This window comes from Malaclemys terrapin, chromosome 10 (assembly GCF_027887155.1).
Source record: "Malaclemys terrapin pileata isolate rMalTer1 chromosome 10, rMalTer1.hap1, whole genome shotgun sequence".
Classification (NCBI taxonomy): domain Eukaryota; kingdom Metazoa; phylum Chordata; order Testudines; family Emydidae; genus Malaclemys; species Malaclemys terrapin.
The window spans coordinates 57,499,803-57,524,690 of record NC_071514.1 but is presented as its reverse complement, the minus strand read 5'-3'; the positions used below and the strand labels follow the sequence as shown (position 1 = coordinate 57,524,690).

At 46.9% G+C, this 24,888-nt stretch overlaps 1 protein-coding gene across 2 annotated transcripts; it reads left to right on the top strand.

The window, feature by feature from the left end:
* Nucleotides 1–13: 13 nt before the first annotated feature.
* On the top strand, nt 14–23,887 carry ROGDI (rogdi atypical leucine zipper). 2 transcript variants are annotated; one of them, XM_054042615.1, is made up of 11 exons: nt 19–547; nt 8,930–9,001; nt 9,720–9,802; nt 12,101–12,155; nt 13,190–13,270; nt 15,991–16,086; nt 17,778–17,876; nt 18,502–18,615; nt 19,466–19,515; nt 20,932–21,058; nt 22,849–23,887. In XM_054042615.1, exons 1-11 carry the CDS (start codon nt 506–508, stop codon nt 22,888–22,890), a joined length of 861 nt encoding a protein of 286 aa, XP_053898590.1. In that variant the 5' UTR covers nt 19–505; the 3' UTR covers nt 22,891–23,887. The 2 variants fall into 2 exon arrangements, with proteins under 2 accessions (XP_053898591.1, XP_053898590.1); XM_054042616.1 differs by lacking the exon at nt 15,991–16,086 and having other exon boundaries at nt 14–547.
* Nucleotides 23,888–24,888: the final 1,001 nt, after the last annotated feature.

The following is a 24,888-nucleotide window of genomic DNA, read 5'->3' as shown; positions in this document are numbered from 1 at the left end:
GTAGGCAGAGGGGCGGGGAGCTTGGTGGGCCACACACAAGAGCCCCGGGGCCGCGTGTTTGAGACCCCTGCTCTATGCGATGGGCTGTCAGTCCCTGCACGGCCTGGTGCACATCCCTGTAGCCTGCCTCCTCTCCGAGACCCCCACCACTTCACCACCATTCAGTCTCAGGCCCCGCCCCTCCCAGGCTTGCGCATAGGCACGTACATTGTGATGTCACGCCAGGCCTTATGCTGTCAGCCCCAATCCCGTGCGTCTTTGCCCCCAGCTCTGCGGGGGACGGAGATAACTCCAGCCACGCACCAGCAACCCATGACGCGTTGCTAGGCAGAGAGAGGCCGAGCCGTGGTGGGAGGTGTCGGCGTTGGGCGGGGCCTGGGTGAGAACAGTAACCAATCCCAAGGCTGGTGTTGGCCGTGCCTAGCCAATCAGCAGTGAGTGGGGCGGGCACGACGCGGAGCCGGCAGCCTCGGGCTGTGCTGAGGAGGCGGTGGAGAGCTGAGGGATGGCGGCCGCGATGGCGAGCGCGGCGGAGCGGGCAGTGCTGGTGAGTCCGAGACCCTCCTTCCCCTGCCGCTAGGCAGCCCCGAGCGAGGGGTCACCCTGCCAAGGGCCTGGGCCCGCCCCCCCCCGGGGGTTGGGTCCAGCCCCTGCGGCAGCGCCCGCTGCCGCCCCCACCCCCGAGGCTCTCTCTGGGGGTGGGGGCCCTATGCCCATCCCCCCGCGCTGGGACCCTTTCCCCAGGTGTCCCGGAGAGAGGCGCTGCCCGACAGGGGGGACGGCGAAGGGCTGCCGGGGCTGGAGGCACTGCCCGGGGCCTGCCTGCCCTGGGGCCGTTCTTCCCTGCCGGGCAGTGCCCCAGCACGGCACCCCGCCCCCTCCGCCATCGCAGACACCATTACACCGGACAGTTTGGAGAAGGAGCATCTCGCCTGGATAGTGGCTGCCCCTGCACTGGCCAGGTTAAGCACAGAACTGGTCGAGAGGTCATCTAGTCCAGTCCCCTGCACTCAAGGCAGGACTATGTATTATCTAGACTATCCCTGACAGGTGGTTGTCCAACCCACTCTTAAAAATCCCCGATGATGGAGATTCCACAACCTCCCTATGCAATTTATTCCAATGCTTAACCACCCTGACAGGAATCAGAGGGGTAACTGTGTTAGTCTGGATCTGTAAGAAGCTTTCGTGGGTGAATCTGACGAAGTGGGTATTCACCCACAAAAGCTTATGCTCAATACGTCTGTTAGTCTATAAGGTACCATAGGACTCTTTGTCGCTTCTGACTGGAAGTTTTTCCTAATGTCCAACCTAAACCTCCCTTGCTGCAATTTAAGCCCATTGCTTCTTGTCCTATCCTCAGCGGTTAAGAAGAACAATTTTTCTCCCTCCTCTTTGTAACAACCTTTTATGTACTTGAAAACTATGTCCCCTCTCAGTCTTCTCTTCTCCAGACTAAACAAACCCAATTTTTTTAATCTTCCCTCATAGGTCATGTTTTCTAGACCTTTTATCATTTTTGTTGCTCTTCTCTGGACTTTCGCCAATTTGTCCACATCTTTCCTGAAATGTGGTGCCCGGAACTGGACACAATATTCCAGTTGAGGCCTAATCAGCGCGGAGTAGAGCGGAAGGATTACTTCTCATGTCTTGCTTACAATACTCCTGCTAATACGTCCCAGCATGATGTTTGCTTTTTTTTGCAACTGCGTTACACTGTTGACTCATATTTAGCATGTGATCCACTCTGACCCCAGCTCCCTTTCCACAGTACTCCTTCCTAGGCAGTTATTTCCTATTTTGTATGTGTGCAACTGATTGTTCCTGCCTAAGTGCAGTACTTTGTGTTTGTCCTTGCTGAATTTCATTCTATTTACTTCAGACAATTTCTCCAGTTTGTCCAGATCATTTTCACTTTTAATCCTATCCTCCAAAGCACTTTCAACCCCTCCCAGCTTGGTATCATCCACAAACTTTATAAGTGTACACTCTATGCCATTATCTAAATCATTGATGAAGATATTGAACAGAACCGATCCCTGCGGGACCCCACTTGTTATGCCCTTCCAGCATGACTGTGAACCACTGATAACTACTCTCTGGGAACGATTTTTCAACCAGATAGGTACCCACCTTATAGTAGCTCCATCTAGGTTGTATTAATGTGGTTCATGGCACGGGGTCATTGCTGACTGTGAACTAAGCAGGGAAGCTGAAGTTTGCCTAGCAGCCAACAGGCATTTCCCATCCCTGACCTCTTCTTTCAGGGCACGCTTTCCTTGGGCCTCCCTTAAATATTGCTTGCAGGGCACTGCCCACTTGTTGTCCAGTGTATTAGTCTCTTGTTCTTAGTACTGAAAGCCTTCATTGATATAGGATCAGTGCCCCTTAGGACCTGTCTGCTGCTGTCCTGTGAAGACTATTAAGATCAGCATATTGGAGCTACTGGTCCTTCCCCAAGATAGGATCTTGAGGATGGGAAGTGGAGCCTTATCAGCCTTTCAGCCCTGGAATGTCCTTACTCACTAGTACATCCTCTGTAAACCAAGGTTCATGACTCTGTAGCATTTTACTCATGTTGTTTTTGGTTCAGGATTGTAACTTGCTGGCTGGAGGAAATTTTACAGATGCCGTCGCTGATAATTTTTATCTATTTCTAAAGTACCCAAGAGGCCTTTGGCCTTGGATGGCTGAAATTAAACATCAGTACTAAAGGACATTTTTATGACCAAGATGTGCATGGATTTGTCCATCAAGAACTTAATTAACAAATGTGCCTGAATTTGTGTTCTAATTGAGACCCTATTGTAATCAATAGGTGGGTGGAATAGCAGTTAAAATAATCCTAGCCTAAAGGCACGTCTACATTCTAGACTTAAGTCGACCTATGTTAGGTCGACTTACAGACACTGCAGTAGTTACTGCTGATGTCCACACTCCCCTCCTTCTGTCAGTGGTGCATGTCCTCGCCAGGAGCGCTGTCACCCACTGAAGAGGGCGGGGAGCAGAGGGGGGCTGAGAGCCATGGCTCTCAGCTCCACACAGCTCCCTTGCAAAAGCCTGTAGCCACCTGGGCTTCTTGCCTCCCTGTTCCGCACCCGGATTCGGGCCAGGGCTGGGGACAGAGGGGGGTCAAGCACCCGGCCACCGGCGCCATTAGAAGTCGGTGCCTATGCGCATGCGAGCCGTGGGTTGAGAACCGGTGCTATAGTGTGTACACTGACATAATTAGGTCAATGTAAGCTGCCTTAAATTGACCTAACTGTGTAGGGTAGATCAGGCCTATGTAACAAAATAACCAACCAACCAATCAAGACCTGCAGGAATATAAACATACCCCACCCTCTCTGAGAATCCCAACCACCCCAAGCCCCTCAGCTTTTCTTCTCTGATCAGGCTTGTTTGATTTATACTCCCTTCTGTCAATCCCCAATCATAATTCTTCATATTAATTTTGATTAGGGCTGTGAATCAGATTCTGCAGGAGTCACAGGAAACCCCCAAATAGTAACACTTGGATTGTATCAAGTTTTTTTTGTGTCTTATTTCTTATGGTCTCATGTGACATGTATGAAGTTATAATATCTGAGATCTGATGTCCAGGAATTCAAGGAAGACAAGAATTTATGTGGGTGCCATAAGTAGCTCCCCAGAGGTATTTGAAAAGCTCAAGAAAAAAACCAAGATAAATATTAGAGCCTGTGCACATCCTGGTCTTTTTCTCCCACCTCCTCCTGTCTGTGCATTCTCCTTAATAAAGGGATGTACCATCATGGAAACAGAAACAGGTTAATTATTAAAATCTCTGTGCTTTCTGAGTTAAAATGGCCTTGGACAGGGGGATGTGTTTATGATGTGGTTTTATCTGTTTTAGAAAAAGGTCCAGGGTACCCTAGGAAACTGAGCAAAACAAACTGCTGCTGTGTAAGTCACCTTGGATGTGTCAGTCTGTGACATTGCAGGTGCCATATGCCGCTTGGTGTAAATTCATGCGTGGATGAGTAAATTGCCCCAAATTCTACATATTGAGATTTGAGACTTCTAAACCAAAGGTGCCTATTCTGAGCTGTAGATTTTTAACAAGTTCATAGAAGTATTCCAAACACAGTTAGGCTGGAACTGTTTAAGTGACAAAATAACCAACCAACCAACCCCTGTGTGAATATAAATATGCCTCACCCTCTCCAAGAATCCCAACCATTCCAAGTCTCTCAGCTGTTCTCAAACATCTGCAAAAACATAGCATGCCCCAAAGATCGATACACTGACTGATCAACAAAGGATGAGAACCAAGTCAGTCTGTGTGTGCCCTGAAATGGAAGAAATTTAAGCTTAAAAGTGGTTTATACAGTTGATATGGTGTTAGTCTTCTTCGAATGACTGCACATGTGCATTCTACTCTAGATGTGCATTCGCCCTGCGCACAGTCACCAGAAATTTTCCCCTCAATGGTACTAGTCATGGTGGCTCAAGCACCCTTTGCTGCTGCACACTGTTTACGCCAGTATAAAGCGCCCAGCCAACCCTGCGTCCTCTCAATTCCTTCTTACCGCCTGTGACAGTCACTGGAACTGCTCTCCTTGGATTCACAAGTTCTCCCAGTGGATTTTCTCTTTTTATGTACATAGTTAGTTTTTGTAAATGAGTTATCATGATTATTGGAGTTTTCATCCGATCCCCAGTACTGAGGGAGGCCTTGGTCACCGGGCTTCAAGCCCTCCGTCTCCTGCAACAAGGCTATGCCCTTGAGCAACTGGCATTCAAACTACTTGAAGTGCCTGAGGGATGCTCATGCTGGGGGACTGTTGCTAGATCTGCAAGGACTCGGACGGAGAAGGATTGTGAGGCCAGGCGGAAGATCCTGCTCACGGAGATGGCACTGAGACCTTCATCTGAGCCAGGCTGAATGCCTCAGCATCAGTAAGGAGTGCTCCTCCTACTTTACCAGAGTCCCGGCACCAATCACCATCTCCAGAGCCCAGAAAAAGACATAAGAAACAGCATGCCAAAAGGGGGCATCCCCAGCACCGAAGGCTGCCAGGCTTGGGAATCAGTAGAGTGCGATCTAAACCAAAGCACTCCTCTACCTCAGATCCATAGAAGCTGGCACCGTTGATTCTGGCATCTACGTAGGCATCGTCAAGTCTGATACCAGAAGAGCTTCTATATTGGTGGCACTGTGCAGTACCAATACTATTTTTGTACCTACCACACCGGAAGCATTTGTAGCTGCCAGGGACCTTCTCTCGCTGTCGGTACCAGTATTGTCGGCAGTACAAGAGTTGGTGTTATTGGTACTGGTGGACAGGAGTGAACCAGCTGGGTCATTTCAATGTGAAGGGCACAGTACCATCAGAAGGGAAACCTGCAATGCTTGCCTCAGTGTGGACCTCTCTACCCCGTCACTGATCTCTGACACGGTTGGGAACAGCACCTCTGCAGTCACTAGAGAGAGACTCGTCCTCTTCAGAATCGGAGATCGGGTCTTACTCTTTCCATCCTTGAAGCCATTCTTGCTACTCCTCTAGGCATTTCCACCCTTCCATGGATCCGGGCACAGGAGTACCATTGAGTGGTTGGCCAGGAGGTCACTGGGGACCTACACCAGTCCAGTGGCCCTTTTGGAACCTGTGGGGGTTTCCCACAGTTTTCAGGGCATATTCCAAGTGATCCTATTCAGTGGCCTCTGAAAGATGGGCGGCACCGCCCTACTGGGTACCAAGCCCAGTATCAAACTCAAAGAGCTAGTTCAGTGGGATCCTGCTGATGCAGAAAGGGAAGAAGAGCACTCACAGCCAGTGCTGGCTTCCACTACTGATAAAACAATCTCAGGAAGGGACATGTTGTCTCCCCCAGATGATAAGGCTCACCAAGAGTTGTTAAAGATGGTGGCCTTGAATCTGAGCGTACAAATGGAGGTAGTGAAAGAGTCCTCGCACAGCCTGGTTGACATTGTAGCTACTGCGGGCCCTTCTAAAATAGTTCTGCCTCTCAATGAGGCCATTATGGACCAGTTAAGGCTCTGTGGCAGACCCCCGCATCCTTTCCTGCCTCTTTCAAAAAGGGCTGAAAGAAAATATTATGTTCCTGCCCAAGGTAATGAGTTTCTTTAAACCTATCCTCCCAGAATCCCTGGGGGTATCTGCTGCCAGTAAGAGAGAGAGAGACAGGATCAATTCAGGACTCAAAGAAATTAGACCTGTTCAGTAGGAGAGTTTATTCTGCGAGGGAGGTTACAATTCAGAATTGCAAACCAGCAGGTGCTGCTGGACAGGTCTGATTTTAACATGTGGGATTCCCACAAGAGGCTAGGCAAGAGTTCTCCTTGCTAGTGAATGAGGGAAAAATCGGTGGCAAGGGCCTCTTTACAGGCTGCTCTGGATTCGACTGACTCAGCTGCCAGGTCCATGGCTTTGGCAGTTGCCATGCCCAAGAGTTCATGGTTCCAGTCCTCTGATCTCCCAAAGGAGGTCCAACAGACTGTTCAGGATGTACTGTTTCAAGGAGCCTTGCTCTTTTTGTGACTCGTTCTGTGGTTCCAAACTCTGTTCCCAATGAGGTCATAGTCCAGGTTCCATCACAGACACCTTCCTGCTACCTTGGACGGGACAGCTTTATTATACTTTTCCCCCAATCCCACTTTTATACAGAGTGCTGCTAAAGATCAAGCGGGACCAGGTCCAAGTTATTCTGATAGCCCCAGCATGGCCCTGCCAACACTGGTTCTCCACTCTGCTAGACCTCTCAATGGTGACTCCAGTCCCACTCCCATTGTACCTGGACCTGATCTCTCAGGACCATGGTTGGCTGCTCCACCCAAACCTGAGTTCCCTTCATTTAATGGCCTGGAAGCTCGCTGGCTAAATCGCAGAGAGCAGGCTGCTCAGAGCAAGATTGCCAGGTCCTTCTAGATAATAGAGAGCCCTCCATCAGGACTACTTACCTCTCAAAATGGAAACTGTTCTAAGTCTGGGCATCCCAATCCGGAGTCTCACCAATGCATTCATCCATCCAAAACATTATCGCACCTGAAACAGTAAGGCTTAGCAATTTCTTCTGTCAAAGTTCACTTGGCAGCAATATTAACTTTCCTCCGGAGGGTGGATAACCAGTCTGCTTTTCAAATGACATGTCAGTCACATTCCTCAAAGGCCTCAAGTAAGGGAGTCCGTTCCCCCTTGGGACCTGATCCTGGTCTTGTCAGAACTTATGGGACCACTGTTTGAGCCTTTAGCAACATGCTCTTTTATTATACCTCTTCTGGGAGGTGGTTTTCTTAATTGCCATCACTTAGGCCCAAAGAGTCTCTGAACTCCACGTCCTCACATCAAAGCCACTGCATGTGGTCTTCTTTAAAGGTCAGGTGTATTTACAGCCTCACCCCAGTTTCCTCCTGAAAGTGGTTTCACAATTTCATAGCAATCAGGCAATTTACTTACCTGTCTTTTACCTGAAACCTCATGCAAATAAGAGTGAACGATGTCTTCACTCACTGGAGGTTAGATGGGCTCTAGCTTTCTACATAGAAAGAACTAAACCATTCCGGTGGTCCACCCAACTAACCTTCCATGGCTGTACCGGACAGGATGGACGGTCTCAAGGCTGCCATCCTCTAGGCTTTGGGGAAAGTCCTTTATGTTACAGTGAATCTCTTTGCCTACTCTCCCCCCAAATGGAACCTCTTACCACCCCAGAAATGACTGTTCTTAAGAGCTGAAAAGTTTTTCTTTTAAACATTTAATGTGTTCAGTGGTTTTGTAAAAACCCTTTCTAAGGAGATGTACTCAGGGAGGGATTGTTTGATTCTCTGGATTGGATCCATATCATGTTTGACTTGCTGTAAGCTACCTCATTCTAGCAAACTCCCAAACCTGATTCCACCAAAAAATCAAACCTTTCATTGTTTCCCGCTATAACAAGTTTTTGTTGGTATTTAGTGGTTAACAGGTATTTTATGAAATGGAATCTTATCCAGATGTGCACACGATAGGCACATCTGGCAGGTTAACGAGTGTTATAACCAACATCTTTGTCCTAGTCCTCATTCAAAAGGTGTTTGCCAGTAGGACATTTCCATCTCCTGTGAAAAGAGCTAGACGGAAATCCACCGATTTGCTAACACTTCTCCTAGTACATATTGGTAGGAATGGTATAGTAGTTAGGCCACTGGACTAGACTGGGATTTGAGAGACCGGATTCAGTTCCTGGCTCCCAGCCGCAGACTGCCTGTGACACCTTGGGCAAGACACTTATTTGCCATGTGCCTCTGTTCCCATCTGAAAAATGGGGATTGCCCTTCCCTACTTCGCTGTGGTGAAAGTAATCCTCCCCCCAATGCGCACACACCTACTACCTTTGTTGGTCTTTTGACCAAGGGTGTTTTTATACTAATACTTCAGGTTTGCAGCTTCATATTCAGGATCTGGTTTGCACAGGCTTTCTCCATAGTAGACAACTGGTTGAGGTCAGCTGAGAAGTTGTCCCATCAGAGCTGAACTTGTTTATTACTGAATTTGTGCAAACAGTCCAATCCCCTCAGCTGAATTTATTTCAGGTTCTTTCCTAATTAAACTGCTGCTGTTTGGTAAACCACATGGATGAGAGCAGTATAAGAACCAGGGCCACCTACCACCATTATTATTCATATAATGCTCTAAATAAATAAACATTTGATCAGTGGAGTCAAGGCAAGATATTTTGAAAGGGTATATAGGCAGCATGGAGAGGTAGAGAAAATAGCCCTTTGAACAATTCAGTCAAAAACTGCCTACCTTTCCTCTTGTTACATTTCCACCTGCACATACCAGTAAACTTGTTCTCTGTGGTTTATGTGCTTCTGTGTTTCAGAAAGAAATTAAGATCAAGCATCCTGTGAAAGCCCCAAAAGACTCTCATAAATGATTCCTGTTTTGTCTTTCCATGGCTGTAGGAAGAAGAGTTTAAATGGCTTTTGCAAGAGGAGGTTCATGGTGTCCTGAGACAGCTGCAGGATATTCTGAAGGTAACGAGACAGTTCCAGCCATGCATAGGAAATTTTCAGTTGTTTTTTTCTGGTTGCTGTTTTGTTCTTTGTGAACACAATGCTGGGGTGGCAGCCCTGGAGAGCAAAGATCTCTCTTTATCCCCAAAGAAAATATATTAAAAACAATTTAAAAAACCCTACACGCATACTAATAAGCTAACCAGAGGACTCCCCCAACCCTAACTTGAGCTCTGGCAGGAGCAGCCCTTTAAAACCCCACTCAAGGGGTTTCCTCGTGGTTTCAAGTTCATTGCAGCTTCAGCTCAGAACAAGACCACAGTCTTATGGGCCCCAGTCCTTCCAACCCTTCCCTAAGGATTGGGTCCCTTCTTGGACCAAGGGACTTGTCTGTTTACTTAATCAGGAAGAAGGCCCTGAGCTAAAACGAGGCTGTTTATCCAAAAATCCTTTCTTGGTCTGGTGGTCCCTGGAGAATTCAGTTTGAACGAGCATATTTGCACCTCTCCAGTAGTGGCTTTACATTAGTATCCCTCTCCTCCTAGAGGAGTTGCATACAATGCCACAATAACACCTACACAATTGCATTTTTAATACAATGGACCCCAAAGGATTAAACCTAATTCATTACGGTTTAACTTAATTCAGTAAAGTTAATCTTAATCGCATAAAGTTTGTCCAGGATATTGCAGTATTTTGTCAGTCAGTCACAGTGTCAGCTCCCTTTGCTGTTGTGCAGGAAGCTTCTCACAGGTTTGCTTTGCCTGTTGGTGGCACAGAAGGACCAGTCAAACAGGAGAACTTCATGCTGGGCACTTCAAGGTAAGTGTTTGTTCTCCATGTACACGTTTGGTCTTGGGTTCCTCTTTGCGTAGGAAAGGAAGGGGAAGGATGTGGAGGATTGAGGCAATTCACTCCCATTTTACACAGATTCTCCTGTTGTTGCTATCTCCCATTTAACATCTGGAGACACTAGAACACTTTTTCATAGTTGAGCACATCCACCTTCTAGTGACCCAGGTGCCTGGCTTGCAGAAGCTGATTTACTTTGCTGCACAATTATACCTCCTTTCCTATAACATTTGTGACAGTTTGGCGTTATTTGTCTCTTCTCGCCTGCTGCTCTCCTAGCTTACTTTAATCATTTGCATGTCACATCTTCCTTCCTCCCTCCCCCATTTCATCTGCTTTGTTACATAACATGGAGATCTGAATGCAGTGGCATTTAGAAAAGCAGCAATTCAAGGCTAAGAGAAGAGCCCCTATTGGACAGCTGTAGCTGGGAGCTACCCACCCTGTGTTCTGTAAATCCCACTTTACCTGTTGTACTGTATTACTCCCACCGCTGAGTGGTTGGGTCGATAGCTGAATATCTGCTTCTAAATAGATGTTGAAATATTCAGCCATAATTTCATTATTTGAGCCTTTATTGCTGCAGATTTCCAGCCCTTTAAAAAAGAGACTGTCGCTCTGAGGAAAGCCTGATGATATTTTGCTGTTTGTGTTGTAAAAGGCAGTTATCCAATGCTCATTTAATCATTGTTTAATAACCTTCTAAAGAATGAACACTTGGCTTTCCCATCTGTTTTGCTTTCTTGCCATTTTATCAAACATTAATTGTAGTTGCCTGCTAAAATATACATACCTGTCCTTGTTTACTCTATTTATATGCATTAGCATCTTTGGTAATGTCCATACAGGATGGGAAGTTCATTTCTTTGATCCCATAAGAATAGAGCACTCAAAAAAAATCACTCTTTTGGTAGGGTTAAATAAAATTAGATACTTCCCATCAGATGAAAGTACTTTTTAAATGCATCACATTTTAGGCTTTGCCAATTTCCTATTTGATTCTTTAGTGGAATCACTAGGTGGGTTTTTTTGGCCATATTCTGATTCATTTAATCACTGCAGAATAGTTAGATCAGTTCTCACCATGTTCAAAGTGTGAATAATGAGGAGACCCTGTCTAGTGCTTATAGCTGGAGACCTGGACTCAAGGAATCTGAAGTCTGTTCTTGGCTCTGCTGCCGACTCTGTGTGTGGCCTTGGGCAAGTCCCTTAACCTCTGTGTCTTAGTCTCCCCAAATGTAAAATAGGAATAACATTTACCGACCTCACAAAGCAGTGAGAGATCTGGATGAAAGGCGCTAAATAAGAGCGGTTACTACTAAACTGCATCTGTAATAGTCACCATTTCTGAGCCTCCAGACCAGCTGTACTTCTGTAGAGTTACACAGTAGACAGTGAAATAAGCTTCCACAAAAGTTCTCAGAACAGCTGTGGAGCAAGAGATTCTGGTATCCAAAGGGGAAAATCTGTGGGTGTTTATAGTGTGTGCAGAGATTGTCTCTGTCCATTCCTCCAGATGTTTCTCTCTTCTGTCAACTATCATTTCAATCTACTTTGGGTTGAACTGCAACAGGTTTGTCTCCATCCGGAGACGGGTCTCTCTCAGATGCTGGGAGGTCAGTGAGATCATGGTGTCTGTGTTAAATGAAATGGGCTCATAAAGTGAAGTCCTTAAAGCCCAGATATTTTAGTCTTCTGTCATTGTTTCATGTAAACATGTAACAGGATTGGTGAGAAAGTGGGACCTTTGCAGAAGGTGACCAGTTACCCAGCACTACTCTTCAACTTCCTCTGTGGCATAAGCAGAAAGCATACACAATGTCAGATTATAACCTTGTTTGTGATTTGCATCCCTGCTGTTAGTGCCAGAACTCTGTTTAAACAAAAGGTGTTAATGTTTAAATGGTGAACAGTGTGTGGATTGTTAATACAGGGAGGAAACTAGTTGAGGATGGGACTTTTAGTGCTCTAAGCAGGTCAGTTTCTCAAGAGAGCAACTCTCAAGCAATATTATAGTTGCTGGCAGGAGGCTTGATCTAAGAGTAGGTGGTGAGAATGCATCTCCCTAGCTGAGCTGTCCACAGGACATACTCGGACCAGCACTGGAGAGCTCCTGTGTGCCCACCTGGGAGTGGGGAAGGTCCTTGCTGCCCTCTGCTGTGTTGCATTTTGGTTGGTAAGGGTGAAGGCTGGTCACCTGTTCTTGCTGGGGGTGAGGCTGGCTGCCTCCTGTGACTCTCACTGTTTGGAACTGTTTTGTCATTCCAGCGCAGACCAGGTGAAAGGAGTGTTGATGCTGCAGGGAGATGCTCTATGCCAAGCTGTGAGTACCAATCCACACCAATCACTTTGTGCTAGCCCTGGGGTGAGCAAGTGGTGAATACCTTTATTCTTCTCTTTTCTGATCAGCGGTGAAGCATACTCCATGTCTTTCTTCCCCTGCTAGAGCTTGTTCCGTCAGATGTCAACAAGTGGGAAGATGTGTCAAGCTCATTGGCACTGGAGCTGCCCTCTATAGTGGTGATTGGCTGGTTGCTGTCTAGTGATGCCACCTCGGTACCACAGTGATTGCATCTTGCCATTGCTTTGGTTGGTTTTACAGTAGGCTCTGGTACCAGCCAAATGCTGCCAGGCAACTGGATGAAGATGCAGCCAACTCTGTGGCTAAACAAGGCAGTTTTTGCATAGTTGACACACTGCTGAGACATGATGCTAGGGGTTGAAATCTGTATCTAGGAAAATCTGAGTGCAGGGATGAGGAGGAGGAAGATTTTGTCCTTACACATGTGCTATTCTACTGGGGTGTGTTCTCTCCCAGTTAGGGAGTGGCACCTTGGTTAGCTGCAGTCCAGTCTTAATATGCATGATGTATAGTCTTAGATCTGTTTTAACTCAGCCTTCCAAAACTGCCACTCACTCACCTGGGACAGTTCATTATTTATGATGACCGAGTGAAATATCATTAGTGTTTGCAATATTATAATCTCGGCGGTAGGTATTGCAATAGACCCTTCTTAGTTGATGGGCTTCTCACCTATGTTGCCCCTTATTTCTATCATCAGAGTTCCCTCAACACCTCCTAAAATGAACTGGCAGTCTCCTCTCTGGGCCCAATTCAGTAACGACGTTGTCATTTACGCCTTGCGTCTCCCTCTCGTAGAAATAAGGCGAAAAACTGGCTGAACCGGTACTGCTCAAAATGCCCCCACTCAGCAGTCAGTATCAATGGATCTGTTGGAGATGAGATACATGGCTTTGAAGGGGTATGAGCAGCACCTTTTGCTCAGGGGGAGCCCTGCTCTGAGTTTTGTGGGGGAGCTCCTCTCATCTCTGCCTTTCTCTCTCTCTCTTTTAAAGGATATTAATTTGAAAATGCCCAGAAATAACCAGCTCCTGCACTTCACGTTCCGCGAAGACAAGCAATGGAAATTGCAGCAGGTATGGTTATCAGGAGTCTTCCTGGTGTTGAGTTTGTGCCCTCCCTGCAGTCTGCATAGGCCCTTTCCTTCAAAGAGGAAAGGGCTGGTCTTCATTGTGGTTCTCCAGACACCAGTACCCACCTTCCTTTCTTTATGGATTGGAGCGTGATAGAGGAGGGGGCAGAGGTGTGAACTAGTTGGGATTAGGGCTTTAGAAGAAAAAGGAGTGGGTGCTACTAGTTCCTGAGACATCAGTGAGCTAAAAGCTCTCTGGGTTGGGGTGCTGAGCCTGTGAAAGGAGTGCTCAGAGCACCCGGGCTGTAGCTGTCTCTCTCAATGCCTGTTGAATCTTGGCTGGCTGAACAGAGAACAGTTCATCCAGCTCTGAGCTGGCTCACAATTCTGCTCTTATTCCCCGTATGAAATCACGTCTTCTCCCTTCACCTCACTAACAGCATATGACAGTGCCTCAGACTCTAGCTATAACTGGATTCTTAAGTCGGAATAAAACCAGATAACACCATTGAATCCAAATGGGAAGAATTCTGAATCTCTTCTTCAGACTGGTATTGCTTGCTATTTCTATTGCTGGAATAGATCTGGCTTCTGGAAATCTAGTGCCCAGTCTCATGGAACTAAAGTTTCCCACCATTGCTCTGAAGTTTAAAAACTGACTGGGGTTCTATGCTATGTAGGTCCTTATACAATGTCTTGGATTTTTTTTTATAAGCATATTTGGACTTCAGTGGTTTGTTTGACACATCAATCTACAGCAGATTGAGAGCTCTAATTTACTGGCATTTTAAACATGTTAGCTAATTTTAAACATGTTAGCTATTCTGTGGTAGGTGAATCAAGCCCTGGGTTGATCTGGGCTTTGATCATTGAAGCTTATGGCTATGTTGAGTTGTTTGTGCTTTGCAGACAAGGAAGCCTTTGTGATGCAGTCAGCAGTGCTGCCTATATATAAGTGACTCTTTTGTATTGCTGCTCTATTGATATTCTTCCACCGTCTCTTAAGCACAGCTCCTGCCTCGATTTACTCTGGAAGGACTTGGTCTCTTAATGTTATTTAGACGAAGAATATGAGAGCCTAAAGGAGGCAGAATAATAGTATTTCATGAGATTATGGGGAGACCCTTGTCCTATTTCTCTCAGAACAAGCCTCCGATAGTGAAATATCCTGAGTTTCTTCCATAAGAGAGTGGGCCTTGCCAACTGGAGGAAGTGCTGTGAAAATTGTGATGGCGTGTGTCACTCCAGAGCCTACTGGCATAAGCTGCTCCCAAGTCTGTTGTTCTGGAATATTCCTGGAGGAGGGGGATCTGGAAAGTAGTGTCCTGTGATGCCATGTCACAAGTGCCAGCAGTATCTAAGCTGCCAGCTGTGTGCACCATAATGGTGGTTTTGCACTGGACATGTTTCCTCCATCTGGAGACGCCCTCCTCTGAGTAACAAGACCCCTACTGAGACTTCTGAGCTGTGTGCTCTGGGGAAGCAAGTGCAAGTCATACAAGAGCTTTTCTCGTAAATCTGTCCAGAGCCTGCACTAGGTAAGGTTCAGTATAGCACTCAGGAGGATTGTGCCAAGATTTGGGGGAGAAAGGAAGCTTCAGACTACAAGCTTCCCGTGAACAAAGTCCAAAGCTGTGTGTCTATCTGTTTCACTGTTACATTTGCAACTGGCATCTAGAACTTGTCTGAAAACACTAGCGAAACATGCCCTTCACAGCGTCCTACTCTAAACTCGATCAAGTGCCTTTCTGTACACACCAACTGCCTCTTATCCTAACTTGTGCCTGCCTTTTCTGTGTTCATCCTCCCTGTTCATTAATGCCTTCCTCTGTTCCAGCTCTCACACCAGCCTCTGGTGCTGAATGTCTGAGTCTCACCCCCACTTGGAGTTGCTCCTCTGCTCTTCTCCCCCTGCCAGTGAACCCTTTCTTTACGTTGTTTTTCCTCACTCGTGTTATGGGCAGCTCTGGCAGGATTGCTCTGTTAATGGACCATATGCTGCAGGATTCACAGGGGTTCATGCTAGATGTGCCTCAGGTCTATTCTATCAAAGGTTGCTCAAGAGGCAAGCCCCAGTGATGTGTTCCCCTGCACCCAAATGCTACAGCAGCTCCTCTAGGGTGTTGGTAATTCGCTGTTCCAATGCACCTTAAAGTTAGAAATCAATGCTTTCTGTTCTCTCAGAGTATTCAGATGTTGTATTGGTTTTAGCTCTCTGGCAATGATTCTTAAGAGCAGCCACTGTAATCCAATCACAGCTGAAGAAGTTGGAGATGGGGCAAAGACAGTAACCAGAATGTGCTCTGAATGCCCTGTATCCTAGACAGTGGGAATGCCTAGCTGGATAGCAATGTATCACTTTTGTTTCTGGCCCTGATTGCTCATGAGATCTGACTACCTGACATCACTACTCCTTGAAACCAGCAGTGCTAGTTTGATGGTCTAGGACATAAAATAGCAGGCCCCAGACTTCAGACCATTGTTTCTTAAAATGGTAGACCAATAATTTTATGATCTGAATGGCAGAGGTAACAGCTTTCTTTAGTTGTGAGTGCTGAGTGCCCAGGAGAAAATGCCTTCAGTATTATGGGATGATCAACATTTCCTTTTCTGTCTGTGCAGTGGTACAGGATGGATCCTGGGAGACAGCAGTGGGATAGTCTACCTTTTAGCATTACTTCAGAGGGAGCTGATTTGACAGGGCTGCATTTTGTACCTTTGCAGATCCAGGATGCTAGAAACCACGTTAACCAAGCAATTTACCTGCTCACGAACCGAGATGTAAACTACCAGTTCAAAACAGGCTCTGAGGTCCTCAAGGTGAGCAGAATGCTCTCTGGGAGGTGGGATAAGAGGGCAGACTCTCCAGTTCCACATTTCTCCCCTCTTTTTAATGCAGCTGCGCTGTGTTGGGTTTTTTGTACTGAGTTGAAATCTCTGCAGAGGCTGGTCACACAAGGTAGTGCAGGGACTCAAACCCAGGTCCCAGGCTAGAGTCCTAGCCACTGGACTGGGTGGCTGTAACTTCTCAGCACATCAAGTGTGAGAAAGAGCCTGTTCTGTTTTTACTTGGCCACCAACCCTTTTTCTCCCCGTGGGGAGAAGATGAGTTGTAGTTCAGAGTGCCTTAACGTTCTTGTAGTCATGAGCGCTGTAGCAGATGAACACAGCTCCCCCAGAATGCTGGGTTGGGTATTCTTCCCAAAATAGGGACTATATCTGAGGAAATTCGCCTTCAAGATGCAATATTCCTGCCAGGTGAAAAAGCCACCACTGTCACAGAGTCATAGGAAAGAGCTTGCTCCACAAATACTCAAGAGTGTGCATAACTTTATTCACGTGAGTAGTTTCATTGACATCCATGTGATGATTCACATGACTAAAGTTCTGCACATGCAGGATTGGAGCCCATCAGAGCAATTAGGCAACATTTTTCTCTTCTTTTGTATGTAAAGCTTCTAGAAGAGCTTTTAGTGTCTTTAGATCCCTCTATGACTGTCAGCACTTAAAATCTTTAAATTGTTTTCTCTGCTGTTTCTTACATAAGGCACAATGGGCATTTTTTTTTTTTTTTTTTTTTAGCTGGAGTTGGAGGTGACTTACCCTGAAGAGGGGTAAAGTGGGGTGGAGGAGAATGTGGGCTGACACTTCTGTAAACATTCTTGTCCTTTTTTATGTAAGGCTCCATGACAGTAGTACATTTTTGCCAGCAAAATTACACTTATAAATTTTCAATTTTCTTTCCCAGTAAGTCTCTGAATTCCGACTTCTCTTTTCTTAAAGCAATACAGTCTCTCTCCCAGCCCAGCTTGAGCAGGTTCATTTTGTTTCTAACCCTGTTGCCAAGGAGGGTGTAAATTTAGTGTGAAGATTTCACAGTGGGATCATGTAGGTCGGGAGGGTGGGGGGAGACAACCTGGGAGGGAGGTGACTCGGATGCAAATACCTTCTGCTGTTTAGAAGAAATTGCAGAGCAAATTATGATGCTTGGTCTCATTGTAAGGATGCTGGGAGAGGTCTGTGGTATGAGTTGACTCTCTTTAAAGCAAGCTACTTGGTTAGGATTCAGAGCAACAGAATAACCAGGAGCTCCAGGCTCTTCCAATGGCAGATCCTGTAGAAAAGCAGAGGCTCTTATATGAAACGTCCGCACTTTCTGATCTGCAAGCTTGTCCCAGTGACAGTAAATTGTTGACAGAGCATTGGAGTGATGCCAGTTAGGCTGATGTGGTTTTGTTGGGAACATTGCAGGGAGATGCAGTTGACAGAACGTGCCTCCCCGTGGGTAACCTGAAGAGGCCTTTGCTCTCTAGGGGCCTGAGCAAGAGCTGCTTGCTTCTGTTTGAGCCTCGGGCGGGAACGTGTGTGTAGAGTTGACGCCTTGCCTTGAATCAGTGCAACTCCTTGATGCAGTTTCCCCTGTAACAACTCATGCGTGTTACCCGGGCTCTTCAGCTCGCCCTCCAAAGCTGCATCATGGCCCTCAGACAGGAATGTGTTTTCTTTCCTAGCTGATGGATGCAGTGATGTTACAGCTGACACGAGCTCGGAACCGGCTCACTACTCCAGCCACCTTGACCCTACCAGAAATTGCCTCCAGCGGCGTGACGGTAACCTTATATCAGTCTTGGTTTATACTGCACACTCCCTCTCTTCACCCACTAGTGAGGGCTGTCATGTCCCTCCCTGATGGGGACGTGGTTTGCTGTATTCTAATCTACCCTTGTTGTACACCGAGTAAGAGAAATCCCCCTTTTAGTCTTGTATAACTTCCGTTGTATGGAAGCAGATGTAGACTCTGTGCTCAGTATTGGTGGTCGGTCTACCTTTCTCTGCTGCAGGGAGCAGCAGACCTGGGCTTAAAGAGCCCACAGCCAGGAGAAAGGGTTTTGGCTTTGTCAACTGGGCTTCTCCAGAGCAAAACTCTAAAGAGAGACAAACTATGGAGTCTAATTCTGATCTCCTCTGTTCCCTTACACACTTACACAGTGTTGGTGCAAGAGCTGTCTAGAAGTCAGGTGCAACAAGAGAAATAGCCATCATGTATGGTCCGGTCCCTATTACAGTCTCTCTATAAAACATAGCTTTTCTCTTTTGCCTAAAGCTGTTAACGTCTCTCTGCCTCTCTTTTTTTTTTTTTTTTTTTTATGGAAGAGCCTCTATGGTAGTATTATCCTAGCTTTAGAAACAGAGGGTCCTGTCACTAATGCAGAAATCATTTTTATTTTCTCACAGAAAATGTTCACTCCTGCTCTGCCCTCGGACATCCTTGTGAATTTTTACATCAACCTAAATAAGCTGTGTTTGACTGTCTACCAGCTCCATGCACTGCAGCCCAATTCCACCAAGGTAGTCTCCTTTCTTCACCTTTCCCAGTCAGGGGAGATATGGGCTAAAAAGAGGAGATCTCAGTTCCCTGGATGATGCTGACACCTTATGACGCGAGGTGGTGAGATCTCCAGAGCATGGGATGAATGTGTTTAGTGTTAGGTACCTGGAATTAGGTCAGGATGCAGCCAGAACAACTGGTCCTCCTGGAAGATTTGGGCATGATGATTTAGCAAAGATGGAGCTATTTGAGTGAGCCTCAGAGGGAGTAATCACTAAATTTACCCACATGATATTTTATTTTAAAAATATGTTTGGGTCAGTTCCTTTATAGTGTTAAAGGGGCACAGTCAAGTTAATTGATGATTTTCTAATCCCTTATCTGTTTTGCAAATACATGTTAGATTATTTAAACCAAAGGAATTTTAAAGAGCTAATTTCATTTTCACGATGTTGCTTGACCACTTGCATTTTTCAGCTTGGACGGTGGAAATAAGGCTAGTCAGTTTCATTTGGTTTATAACCAGTTCCTAGTGAGTTTCACACTCAGGTTCTCAGTGGTGCTGTGTTTTGGGATACAAACCCTGCAGGGCAATGGATTTTGTTTTCAAAAAGTTTCTGGGACTATTCATAAGGTGCAGGAAAGGACCAGATGCTAGAGGCTCTTTGGCTCTGCCTTTTGCTCACTCTTAACTCCTATGCATACACCTGCCCATGTTTCTTGATATCAAACCACTGTCTCCCTGTATATAGCAGTAAATGTGAGTCTCAGCTGCATTTTGTCAGTACATCCTGACAAATAATTTGATTGTATTTTTTTCCTTATGTCAGATTTTAAGTGACTTATTTCTCTCTTTCATCCTTTGTGTAGAACTTCAGACCTACTGGAGGGTCTATTCTGCATAACCCTGGAGCCATGTTGTAAGTACTGTCTTCCGAAGGGTTGTATAGCATGTGTAGGAGAGGGTGATATCTTACACTGACTCGTGGCCAGAACACAGTCATTAGCATTAGCCCTGCTTATGAATAGCTTTGAACTTTTGGCCAAGGAGAGCATCTGTTAGGCCAGGTCTACACTACGGACTTACGTTGGTATAACAGTGTCACTCAGGGGTGTGGAAAAAGAGGCGTAGTTATGCCAACCTAACCCCAGGGGTAGCCAGCCTCTCAGGGAGGTGGAGTAGCTTCACCAGTGGGAGAAGCTGTCCTGTCGGTATAAGTAAAGTTTTCACTAAGGCCATGTCTACACTAGCACTTATGTCGGCAAAATGTTTGTTGCTAAGGGATGTGATAAAACATCCCCCGAGCGACATAAATTTTACCAGCATAAGCACTTGTGTGCACAGAGCTACGTCCGCAAGAGATGCTCTCCCGTTTTATTATGTTGACGGGAGAGCTCTCACCCTTCGGCCTAACATGGCTACATGACCGCTCTTCCAGCGACACAGCTGTAAGCTTGTAAGTGCAGACATGGCCTAAGTGCTACAGCGGCACAGCTGCAATGCTGTAAGTGTAGGGCAGCTCCAGTGAGCCAGTGCTGGGGCTGTACCTGCTGAGCACTGGTGCAATAGCCAGATCTCTTTAATGACTCATTCCCTAGCCCAGACAAACATGGCTGTTCAAAATACAGTCCTCACTTAGAGAGGAAGGGGCTGGCAGGGAGCTCAGGCCTGGCACAAAAGAGAACATTAACCTCCCACCACTGCAATCAGTGTTTCATGCCCTGTGCTGCTGCCCCTGCATGTGCCCTGGCTAGCCAATGCTTGACAGTGCACCTTGTCTAAGCTGGGCTGAAACAGTTTCATATTCAGCATGTCTGGCAGGTGTCTGGTGTAACCATGTGCTTCTGACAGAAATCCTCGTGGTTTCTTTCATGACAGGGGGAGGGAGGGGAAGAGTTCTAAGTGATTCATACTGATTCGCCGCACCTGGGGGTGGCAGCAGTATAACTGAAACTAAGCTATGAAATGGGTGGTGCAGTGAGCTAAATGCATTAGCCTCTCCATTTAGAAGCTTGGGTTCAACTTAATTTGACTACATGTAAAATGGAGTTAAATGTCTACTGGATGTGGCTGCCTACAGTGGATAGGTTTCACAGTCTGCCCTCTCTATTGCTTAATCTAGGACTGGACTATTGGGGGAAGGTGCTTTGGCAGAACTGTGGAGAGGAAGCTGTGTGGCATATGTCTGCTAACTAGCACACTGAGCCTCACTCTCATGAGCACTACACGCCCCTATAATTTACAATCCAATCCTGACTTAGCTAGTGTAGCCCCTGGATTCATCAGAGTCCACGGAGCCCTGTCTGTGAGCAGCTGTGGTGTGTTCTCTTTGCAGTGAGTGTGGCAGCCAAAGATATGAAGTCAGCCATGTCCATAAAGTGGAGTGTGTGGTACCTTGGCTAAATGACGCCCTTGTCTTCTTCACGGTCTCTCTGCAGCTGTGCCAGCAGCTGAAGGACAAGGTAGGGACATGGGCAGGAGTTCTGTTAGTAGGTTTCAAACCTGTTCAAATTAATTATCTAGCTGCTCTCGTGAGCTGGAATGGATTTGACCATGAGTGCTTGGCACAGAGATCAGTATGCAGTATGATGTAATTTGTTCTATGTATCGATGGCACAGGATGTTCAGGGAAATAATGAAAACTGTTGCTATGGAGCTGACAAATGGTAGGTGCTACACAGCAGGAGTCTAGTTAAAATTCTGAATAACTGGACGAGATTTAGTAACAGGGTGGTGTTAGCAGCTGCAGAGAGAACCCCTTGGAATCCAGCAGCCTGTTCACTTCGGAGGGGGTTTGCTAGGTAACAAGTGTCACTTATACTTGTAAAGAACCAGATTTGCTAATGAGGCAATTAGCTCACCAGCTGAATGCCAGGGAGAAGGCAAACAGTATAAAATGCTGGGCCGGGGAGCAGGAATGGGGCTCCCTTTAACTGCTGCTATGTTTATCATAGAATATCAGGGTTGGAAGGGGCCTCAGGTGGTCATCTCCTGCTCAAAGCAGGAGACCAATCCCCAAACTGATTTTTACCCCAGTTCCCTAAATGGCTCCCTCAAGGTTTGAGCTCACAACCCTGGGTTTAGCAGGCTAATGCACAAACCACTGAGCTCCTTGTACTTGCACAATGGAGAAAACAATAATAAAGACACTGGGCGACGGTACCCTCATGTGGACTGTGTATGCAGTGTAGCTCATCGGGCGGGCTTCCAGGAGCAGAAGGGGGAATCTGTTCATAAGGTCATATGAGGGACTAATTATGCTGTTTCAGAAATGTGTGTTCCTGGGCTAAGGACCATAGCCATACATTGAGAAACTGAGATGAGGAGCCAGAGGTTCAGAGCCGCTGAAGAGGCAGTGTGGTCAGACTAGGACTCAGGAGGATCTGAGATCTGTTCCCAGCTCTGCCACTTATCTGGTGTGTGACCTTGAGTGCGTCACCTCATCACACTGCCTCACTTTCCCTATCTGTAAAATGGGGATAATATTTCCCATCCCTTGCAGGGTGCTTTGAGCTCCTTGGTTGAGAAGTGCCATGTCAGTGCTTAGTGGTCTGGTGTGTATCTGCTATACATTATATGATGCCTGTAGCAGTGACACACTCTGTGTAAAACACTACGCACAGCTATGGCTCCATAGACAAATGTAACAAATAATAATTGGCCCATTGTAACCGCTCTTGAACTTGGAATCAGGAACCACTACTTACATAGCCAGGGCTAGAACACTCTGGCAGGATCCGTATAAACCCATCAAGAACCAGTAGACTGTTGGTAGCACTGGTTCTGGATCACTGCTGAGACACACATTTGGTCCCTAGGATTCAAGCGAGGCCGGTTGCTCCTGGCCTGAGTTGTGTGTGCCCTGGAGGAGGTATGAGCGGAATGTCACTCTCCAGAAATCCCACTGCTGAAACAAGCTCTGCCCATCCCCATTGAGCTGGGAGCAGCCATTGTTCTGAGTTAAAGGGAGGGATGTAAAAGAAAATGGAGGGGGCTCCTGGGATTTGGGAGGGATGTGGCCAGAGAGAGATTGGAGAATTACTGACTCCAAGTGAGGGCCCAGATCTAAGAGAATCATGGCCTCCTTCTAGCTTCTCTCATCCCCAGAGCTGCTTCCGGGTCTGGCCTGTGAGGCGGGGTGGGGGAGGAAGCTGTCCCTTTAACAGAAAGAAGCAGTTTTAACATGAGACTGGTATTTAACAAGGATCCAGGGAACCCAAGGGCCTACCTGTTTTATCCCTTGTTTTTCCAGATCTCTGTGTTTTCCAGCTACTGGAACTACAGGCCATACTAATCCTTCCAGGAGAGTTTGACTCTACGTGACCCTGAACACTACTGCCCTGCTCTCTTAGGCGGAAACCCCTGTGTACCAACCTGAGAGGAGTGCCATGTCGCACTGGCCTGTGTCCTGCCATACACCAGGGTCAGTGCTTTCCAGAGACATCACCTGTAGGAGCTGCTTGTGCTTCAGACCTCAGGGTTCAACACATGGCAGCACTGAGCAGGGCCCCTCGCAGTGCTGTGATGTGGACCGTGAGCTTGCTCATGTCTGCGTAGTCACATGTAGAATGTTACTTATTTGCACCTTGCAAGCCCATAATGAGTTATGTGGACCATGTCTGAGGGGCTGGGGTGAGGGGAAGACCATGAGCCAGTAAAGCTAATCTAATTTGCACATACCATCAGGATTGCTGAACCATGAGCAGGGCTGGGGAGGGACGGAGACAGACAAACACTAACTGGGGCAGGCTGAGTGCTTGTTAATGTGCAGCACATCATGGGTCAAAGAGATGCTGCCTCATGTAGTGACCTAGGATGGTCTAGCAGGGTTTTTGAGTGGCCCCAAGACTCATTCCTTCCTGTCCCAAACCCTCCCCAGCATCTGTCCAGATGTTTCTTGTAATTCATTTTGAGATGTTCTTATTTGCAGCTGTTATTTCCTTCTCCCTGGCACCAATGTGACTGCGTGTTACTCCTTGTTTCTGAGCCCCAGGTGAGCCAGTCATTTCTGTCTGTGTTAGAATGTAGCTTCTGTTCACCATTTGCACATAAACCTCTCTCTCCCTAGCACAGGAATGAGCGGAGCCTCTATCCGCCGTCTGTGCCAGGTCGTCTGTTGTACAGTCTCTATGGTCTACTACAGGGTGACACTAAACACAGATCTGCGGACACGACCATGTTGTTTCTGTGGAAGGATGGTTATTGTTACCTGCCTAACCTATTGATGCTATAGTATATGAATCATCCCCATAACCAGTAAATATTTGTGAAATAAAGTTCCTCAGACCAAGCGCTGTGCTGTGTGGCTGTTACAGGCATTGTTCAATGTTAGGATGTGCTGAGAATTATTAGTGTCACAAGTGATTTAATAACTCTGTAAGCCAGGATATCTCCTGGAGGTGCTTAGTGTGACTCAGCTAGAATAACCTGAATTGCTGCTCAGCAGGGATGGGAGGAGGGAGGACGACTGCAAAGTAACAGCTAAAGGGAGGGTTGAGCAGAGCAGAGCGGGATACATGGGGTGCAATGCAAGATGAAACGAGCCGGAATTGAGGTGGGGATAGACTTGGGCAGGTGCTAGAAGATCAGGATAAGGAAGGTAACCCTAGACCATGGCAAGAGTCTGGAAATAGTTGCAAGTCAAGTGCTGTAGCGCAGGGGCACTCAACCTCTTTCCCCCCAGGACTAAAAGCCACCCAGTGCCACTCCGTAACCTACCTGCCTGGGACCATCATAAAGGGGGGGGGGCATGGCAAAAATGCAGGACTAGTTTTGGATGCTGTGAGTGGATTGTACTGGGGTTAAGGGGTTGGTGCTGGGTGGGGGGTTGTGGTGGTGAGGATGGCTCACCAGTGTTCAGCTTCGGTAGACCCCTTCCCCAATTTAAAGCAGCACTCTCTCTCCATATGCACTAACTGAGGATTCCTCCCAGGTGGTCCAGCCTTAACTCAGTCAGGATGTAGGAGTTTTCCATCCTCTCATGTGCTAAGAATGGCTATGTAGCCTCTGTGCTTCCTTTCTCCTGCAACATCACACGCTCCTGGGTTAAAGGTCTCTGGAGTTGGACACCAGCCGGAAATCCCCCGACACAATCCACATAAGGTGGGGACTCTTAACAGTGATTCTTCTTGGGGAAACTGAAACTGGCATCCAGGGTCTTCTGTTCTTGGGAGGGAGAAGCTGAAGTGTCTCTGTTTGCTGCTCTCAGCCACTGCTGCTCTGCCTGCACTGTGGGGCTGGATTGGGAGCTCTGCAGATACCTTAATGGGATGCAGAGGCCTTCCATGCCATC